General features: G+C 38.5%; 1 protein-coding gene across 1 annotated transcript in view; it reads left to right on the forward strand.

The window, feature by feature from the left end:
- The window catches only part of LRP1B (LDL receptor related protein 1B), a 2,002,088-nt gene that overhangs the window by 1,159,582 nt on the left and 833,725 nt on the right, over nucleotides 1–8,781 (forward strand). The window contains exon 18 of the mRNA XM_019522796.1: nucleotides 8,653–8,733. Coding sequence (XP_019378341.1) covers nucleotides 8,653–8,733 — 81 coding nt within the window. The remainder of the gene's footprint in view (nucleotides 1–8,652; nucleotides 8,734–8,781) is intronic.

Here is an 8,781-nt window from a genome sequence, read left to right on the forward strand (position 1 = left end):
AACAGGTAAACTGTATCTTTTTGAGAGTATCAAAGTCTGACGTATCATACCATTTTGGGTAAAAAAAAAAAAAAATTATAAAGTGAATTTCTTCCCTTCTCCCCGCCCCCCCATCCTCCGCCATAGGCAGTAACCTATCTGCATATTTTATTCATGTCTGATGCATTAATGGTAAGGAAGTGCTTGGGGAAACTGCATGTAGTGAGGAGTACTGTCACAGTCATACCTCTTTCCATGCAGGCTTTCCAAGACCTATTTTTGGCTAGCTTAGATCCATATGGTCCCTTCTGCTTTGAGAAAGTGAAAAGAGCATATGGAGTGTGTTAAGCTAACAGCAAAAGAGGTGAAAAGAGAGAACATTTAGTACAAAATCAGGATATCGAGAACAAAATTAATCAGGATAACAAAGGAAGTAGGGAGAAGACATATCTTGATTGCATTCTGTGCTTGGTACTTGAATGCTAGGATCCAGGGTAGTAGTAGTAGTAATAATCATAATAATCATAATAATAAAAAGCAATTGGTATTTCTCATTTATGAGTATAAATTTTACCAACTGATATTACTAAAGCCTAAGTAAGAGACTCACACAGTATAGGTAAAAATATAAATAAATATAATTTACAATAGATAGAGTGGAAGAAAAAGGATGGAAGGAATATTATTATGATACCTCTTTTAAATTACCAGTACCAAAGCAAATTATCTTGAAGGCTTATGGATCAATGCTCTAAATGAATGCACAACATTGGGTGCTAATGGTTACTAGATATGGAATTCTACCAATGAATAAAATGGATGCACCTAACTATAAAAGTATAGGGGTAAAACTCTGTTTCATCTTGAGGGTGTTCAGTAATGGGTGCTCAAGGCCTCATGCTGCTCATAATAAAAATTTCCTTAGAATTTTTAAAACTAATATGGATAAAAACCTCACAACTTAAACTCAAAGTATTTCACTTAATTGGGGCAGAGGTTCTATTTCAGACCTCAGTTGATAACAGAATAAAAATAAGTAAATGAAATAATGTGATAGAATGAACAAATTTATCCAAACTATTAAAGAATCAAGCAGTAATTATATGTAACCACTTAAGGTATACATACAGGTGCTTTAACAGGCCCGTTTTTTTTTTAATTTCAAGAGTTATGGGCCAAATGAGTTGGGATTAAAAATATTAACTGGAAAAAATATAAATGATGATTGATTGAAAATGATTTAAGAAAATATTATATGAAGCTCCTTCCTTCTCCCCTTACTTCTACATCTCCCTTCCACCCCCCCAGAAAAAAATTAGGAAGGAAAAGTTATGTAAATTAAAAACCAACCTTGTTTATAGAAAAAGTAAAAGTGTACTAAAATAATATAGAGAGCATAAATGGAAGAAAGGAAAGTTCATAGTAAAGAATATAAATTGGAAGTTATGAATTTTAGAAAAAAGATTGAAGGAATCAAATAAAAGATAAAAGAAAAAACTCACAACAAGAAATCTGCAGTCAAGACAAAAAAAAATCAAATGATTTTAGTAGGAATAAAAAGCATACTAGCAGTGGTGTTTGTTAATCACTAGAAAGAAATGGTAGACCTGACTGTAATAATGTAGAAAATGTGGAAGTGTTTAATAAATATTTATGTTCTTTGTTTAGTAGAAGGGAGAGACATAATGTTGGGCTAGAACGTATGGTGCAAAAACCAGTATTTCAGCAGCCTGTTAAACACAAGCTGCTAAAGATAGATATTTTCAAATCAGTAGGTCTGGGTAAGTTTCATCTAAAGGTTTTAGCAGCATTGCCCAAAGACCTCTGTGGTTAATTATTATAGATTTCCAGTAACCAGATAGGCTCAAGTCATATTACACAGGTGTAATATATATCAATTTGGTATACCGATGTAAATTATACTGGGACCCAGAGCAGGAAGAGAAACTGCTCTTCCAGGATAGCTGCATACTGTAGGTGACTATTATGATGTCTCACCACTAGATTGTATGGGAGTACTTTATAGCCTATTGGCCAGGAAAACCCATGGACATATGACAAGTACCTAGGGGTAAGCTGCAGAAATGTAACTTTTACCACCACTGTAGTTTTAAGCTCTGCTTTGTCTAGGGGTAATTCTACACTATATTCAAGTGAGTTCCACCAATGCCAGACCTAAGGGTGAGATCACACATTACAGTTAACAGATGCTAATTCTAAGGAATGTTAGTCTGTATGAAGGTTAAATAGCGCTGGTGATTAGTCACATGTTCCGGTTTAATAATCTCTCTGGTGTGCACTGCTCAGACCTGCCACTAGACAGCTGTTGAGCAGGATCATGGCTAGAGGTGGGAGGAGGTGGGGCAGGGGTCTCCCAGCAGTCAATCGCCAAGCCAGCGGTGAAACCGGAAGTGCATTTCTGGCAGCACGTCCGATTTCAGGGCTGGAGCTTTCAGGGGGTGCATGGCCAATCTCAGGGGGTGCACCTGCACCCACGTGCACCCCCTATGTGCTGCCGGTGGCAATGCCACCCTGTCAGCCTGACAGCAGTGGCAGCAGTAGCAGTAGCACTGGAGTAGTCCCCCCTCCCTGCCTGCAGCCTGGACTACCCCACACACCAAAATCTAGGCCCACCAGGCCCCATAACTGCCTGGCAGTTCCTTGCCTGCCTCCCCCTGCCTTCCCTATAGTTGAAGGGCCTGACCGGGGCAGGACCTGGGCATACAGAGGTGGCATGGTCCACAGGGACCCCAGGGGCACATAAGGATGAGGAACCTTCCCACCAGCACATCTGTCATTCTCAGGCTGATTGGGGTTGCAGGGCAGTAATCTGGGGATGGAGAGGTGAACAGGGGCAGAAGGGGCAATTGGGGTGGCAGGGGAGTGATTTGGGATGGAGAGGGCAATTTGGGAGGCAAAGGGGGCAGTAGCCTGGCATCTCCTCATCCACCCACTCTCCCTTCCCCTTCCTGCTTTCTTCTTCCTTCCCTTCCATCCTGCCCCCTTTCACCCCTTTGCCAAGCCCCCCTCCCTCTGGCTTCTCTACTTTGCTTCACCTCTTATCTTTTACTCCCCACTCACCCCATCCCCATCTAACTGTTGCCCAGATGTTCCCATCTGTCAGTCCGGGCACAATGAGTCCTGGATGATAGCTATCCCACCTGGAAGCATCACCTCCTGGGATATTGGAGTACTGGAAATTGGTGGTTTTATCTCAGCTGAACACAGAGGTTAACTTAATTCAAGTTAGGAAGCACAGGTGCAAAATAATCCTCATCCAAAATGTGTAACTTTAATATGTCTAAAGGGTATTTAGCTCTTGCTAATGAGCCTTAATCTGTAATTGATCAAGTTTTAAGTGGTGGTAAAGTGATCTAATTGAAATGTGTAATCTCACCCCAAATTGTATGTTCTCTCCTTTTCACTCTAGCACAAAGGCCAAACTAACTGGTGCAAGCATATCATGTGTCTATGCCTGCAATTGTGAAATGCACGGGAAATTCCAGGGAACTGAGAGAGAGTAAATGTTGTACCAGTTTGTCAAAAGGGTAAACAGAATGACCTAAGTAATTATAGGGCTATTATTTTGACACTGATCCCAGGTAAAACCATGGAAATGGTTAATGCTAGGCTTGATTCATAAAGAGTTAAAGGAGGATAATGTAATTGATGTCAATCAATGTGAATTTAAGAAAAAATAAATCTTGTCATAGTAACTTGATATTTTGGGACTGGTAAAGAAAGGAGCATTGAAAGAATGGACGGCTTCAGGCATTTGATCTGTTGCAGAGTAACATTCTGATTAAGAAATGAGAACTGGGGACTGGACTTAGTAGACTTGTGAGCTCGTTCTGCTCCTATTATTTCCATGTAATATAAAATTGACATGATTTACATTAAATAAATTAAAAACTAAAAACCTAATAGTTTTCCAAATGAGATTGTGATGGGCACCATCATCAAGCAAGTATACTTATCTAGGGGTATGATGCATTTTCAATCAGTGTTTTGTTTTTTTTAAATTGAGATTGCCTGCTTTTCAAAATGAGATGCTTTTCTGCAAGTGGGATGTCTTGTGGTCTGTTATACACAAGTTAGATTAGATGATCACAGTAGTCCTTCCTGTCCTTATGATCTATGAAATAATGTAGCATTCTGTCATATTATAACAGTGAGAACAGTGATTTCATGCTTTCTTATTTATCAGTTAATATAGTCATATAGATATATAATTTCATCTTCATAACTTCTTTTATACAACTTTGTGTCATCCTAATGGCTCATTTTGAATTTTACTTATGGTCAATTTACCAGCCTTCACTTCACTCTTTCAGCTGATCACATTTCACACATTTCCTGCACATATTAATTCTCTGGTAGTTTCATTCTCTAACATTATAAAAGTAGCAATGTACCTAATTAATCTTTCACTTCTTATTCTGTATTACAATTTGATTCCAAGCGTGAACTTGCCAGTAGGATACTGACTGTCAAAAAGCATTCATTTACCAGTCATACTTTTATGAAATAATTTACAGTATTCTTCATATTCAGTATGCTTGTACAAGGCAAAATGATGGATTCTTCTCTTATTTTTGGTCCTTACCATGACAAAACTCTCCTTGTAAACTGTGTTATCCCTCATACATTTGAATAACTTTGGCTCCCCCTATTGATTCAGCAGTTTCCATATACTTAAAGTCATAGTTCTACCACTTGAAAGCTCCGGTGGTCATCATCAGAAATCTCCCAACAATGTCATTTTAATATACGCCACCCGATTCAAAATATAGATGCAGCAACTTCTAAGAATCTAGGCAGCTTGAGGGGAGGGTAAAACAAAGTTAACATTACTGTGATTTTTTTTTTAAATTAGAATTTGCCTGTCCTCAATTTTGTGTGAAATAAGTCCCTCATATCCTACCCCCTCTAACTGGTGGGAAGGCTGTATGGGAAAGCTGAAGGTAAAAAACCTTAACAGTGACAACACCACACATTCATGCGCATGCACACGCAACACAACCCTCAGAAAATGCTCAAAGAAATACAGAAAAAATCCTGATTCAGTTCAGGTGATGATTTGGCAGAACAGCATAAAACTTAAATGTGACATAGAGGGCACGAAACAAACATTCCAGAAGGAGAATACTAAAACGGGGGCACTGAAGACTGAGAATTTATAACTCAAGCTCAAATCAGCGAAAAGTTCTGAAATTACCCAGGTACAGTATACATTAGATAATTTGGGTAAAGAAGGTGGAAAACAAAGTCAGTGCATCTCTCTGAAAGCGAGAAAGAAGATACGCTTTCCTTCATAAATAAATTCATCAAGGAAATCTTGACTATAAAGAACTCAGAATTTGATGTCAAGATAACAAGAGCCCATCACAATTCATTTTAATTAGTTCATGTCTCTTTATCTGTGCCTCATACAGACAGGTGAACATAATAGAGAATAAAGTTATTGAGGGATATGCATCCAAAAAGTGGGAAAGAAAAGTGGAATCCAGCTTTAATACACTAGTTGCATGTGATATTAGTTTGATTTGTGCACCGTGTATGGATAGTAAAAAGCTTTGAATAAAAATGTGTTTGGCATGAAAAGATGAAGCACATCCACAACTAATTTTCACACCATGAGCACACCTTTCTTATTTGTCCTAGGGCAAATATATGGTTGGTACAATCATGCTCTTCCCTGCAGAGGGGGAAAAAAGACCTCTATAAGCAACAAAAAGATCTCTCCAGGACTTATCAGAAACTGGTGATGGCTGGAATTTGTACTTTTGTACCACCTAGCACCTTGTATGGTACAGAACAATAATTGCTTCTTTTCAGTCGTTTGATACTCTCTCTGATCTCCAAATTTTATTGATTGCTGGGTGCAGCTGCCTCACCTCTTCTGATCCCTGCTTGCCTCATCTGTAATTCTGCTTAAGTCTATTGCTTCCTCACAGCTTTTTTACAAGATATCAAATTTCAAGTAACAGCCATCCCTGCCTCACATGCAAAGGCAGCACACAAGGAAAACTAAGTTTAAAAATTCAGTGATTAGAACAAGCCTAGGATAGTAGTCCTAAATGAGTAGCATAAAAGAAAGCATACTGTTTGTTTAAAAGAACAATCCCTTTGCTACTGCAAGGTTATTTCCTGTTGTGTATTTGCAGATTTGAAGCTGGGTTTTATATGGATATAGCAATTACAATGTTTACTGGGAGGCTTTTTCATTGTCTTAGAAAAGTGAAAATGTCCTTGTTTCTCAGGGTTCTACAAATAATTTCATCTCATTTGTGTTAGCATCCTTTTGACAACTCCTAAACAATTCCCTTCTAGTCGCAGTGTTAAGGTACTGCTACCATAATCTCCCATTGTCGCTACTAAATTTTTAATTTTTTGTAGGTCCTGCCTGTATTACAATGGAGCATTTGAGCAGTTGGTTTCATTATTTTCTTTAAACATGCCAATTTCCACTTAAACATTCATACTGAGGTAGTAATAGTCCTTGACAGAGGACTGCCAATGCAGTATTCATGTAGAAACTCTTTCATTTTAAAGCATTGCAATCTATTCAGCTGGGTTCCTCCCTCCTTACTTTAAATTATGCAAGCAGTAAGCTTTTTTTTTTAATTCCTACACAGGAGATAAATATAGTAATTCAAGTTGCAACAGTTCAACAAGAATTCAGGTAACTTGTAGTGGTTTTCTGTAGTCACACCAGTAGTCTTTATTACTGGAAGGAAAGCTGTACAATCCATCAACACGCTTTCTCCATCTATGGTACTAAGGCATTATGGATACGTATCTCTTGTACAAGAACCTGAAGCAGAATTTTACAGGATATAAATTGAAAAACAGAAATTGCATTTGTTAATGTAATAAATAGCATGGTTTGTAAGTGTTCCCTTCCCTCCCCCTCCCCCACCCCAGCCTTTACATTAAATGAGTTTCTGTCTTTAACTAAGAAAGTGTTTAAGACTGTATTTATACCATTGAGCATATTGGGAAGAGGACACTAACAAAAATGACAGTAGTTTAGAAATCATGATGTGCAAAGAAGAACTGGGATTATTTAGTTTGGAGAATAGAAGACTGAAGCTTCAAATAAAAAAGTGTTGTTATGAAGAGGATGGTGATCACTATTCTCTGTGCAGGCTTAAGTTACAAAAAGGAAGATCTAGGAAGAGCTTTCGAACTCCGGGTGTGATTACGTTCTGGAAAAGGTTACCTAGGGAGGGTGTGAAATCTCCATCCTTAGAAGTTTCTAAGTGCAAGCAGGCAAACAGCTGGCTGCTTTTGTCTTAAGCAAGGGGTTAAATTAGATGACGGCTGAGCCCCTTCCAGCCCTATGTTTTTATGATTCAGTATAAACTGAGATGTGGTATACAATTTAGTATACAATTCTTTATAATACAGTTTTGTAAAATTTCAAAGTTCTACTAGCTTGAAGCAAAGTATTAATTGAAAACACAGAAGTTGCAGCTACATGAAAACGTTACACTTACATTGACTTAACTAGGGCCTGACCCCCCACCCCCAGCTTAGACTGTGTTCCTGGCACCGCTTCTGGCACTGGCAAATGTGTGCACAAGCAGGACCCAATCTATGATCACACAGCTTAGAGCAAGCCGTGCAATCATAGATCAGGCTTGTAGCAGCCTGCACATAGCAGAGGAACGATTGCATTCCTGCTTAGGAGGACTGGGGCAGTTGAGGAGGAGATGTGGCTGATGAAGAAGAAAGGTTCCTAGGAAAGGGAGGTGAGAGAGAAGGAGACCTGTAGCACTGAGTTAGAGCACCCTCTCAGTATCTGGAAAAAGACCATCAGGTTTGAGATAAGTGTTTGTTGTTTATATCATTGCTTGGTTAGTGGGTTATGCTGCGTCTTGTGGGGCAAGTTTCCCCAGGGAAATAAAGGACCGTACTGTATAAACAGAGAACCTGCCACAAGGTCCCAGGAACATCTGCATGCACCCTGCATAGCTGTTGAAAGGATTGAAGGAACATTGTAGGATGTTGCTGTGAGGACAGAAATCAATGCTGTAACTACAAGAACAGCACTTGTTCATTGCCCTAGCATTGAAGAGAGCGATTGACCAAATGCATCCTAAAATGTGGGTAGCGGGCAAGTGTACTTTCAGTGTTTCTGACTTGGTTTATACACCTTTACAAGTCCTGCTTTTTTTTTGTACGAACACTGGACTTGTAGATTTCCAACATCAAAATTGTTCGTTGCTCCTCGAACTACTGGTGACAGTAATTTATACTATCCATAGTAGCCATATGTAAAGGCTGAGGTTTTTTTTTAATTGTCATCTGCATTATACAATTGCCAGCTCACAATTCCTATATGCATTTTTAAGGTTCCCTTTTTTATCACTTGTCTTCATTTTCTAATTATTCCATCTTATATCTTTTTGCCAGCAGCCAAACTACGACATAGCATATTTTATGTTAAAAATATTAAAATGTAATGTCTCTTGAGACTATCAGGCTACATGTTATCATTAATATTATGATGCATATATTTGACATGAATGCAAGTGATTGTAAAGGTTTTCTGAATGTTTATGCATATACAAGGGAGGGGGTCATTTTAATAATATGTGGGATACGCATTAATGCTGATGCAACCATTAACGCATTTCTTATTGGACACTTTCACACTTTCCACAGAATTCCCAACTTGTGAATCACTAACTCAGTTTGTATGCAAAAATGGAAGATGCATTAGCAGCAAATGGCACTGTGACTCAGGCAAGTACCAAATGTTCAATATTCAGTGGTGTGATTAGGGACCTCAGG

Source organism: Gavialis gangeticus, unplaced genomic scaffold (assembly GCF_001723915.1).
Source record: "Gavialis gangeticus isolate Ggan-Ray unplaced genomic scaffold, GavGan_comp1, whole genome shotgun sequence".
Taxonomy (NCBI): domain Eukaryota; kingdom Metazoa; phylum Chordata; order Crocodylia; family Gavialidae; genus Gavialis; species Gavialis gangeticus.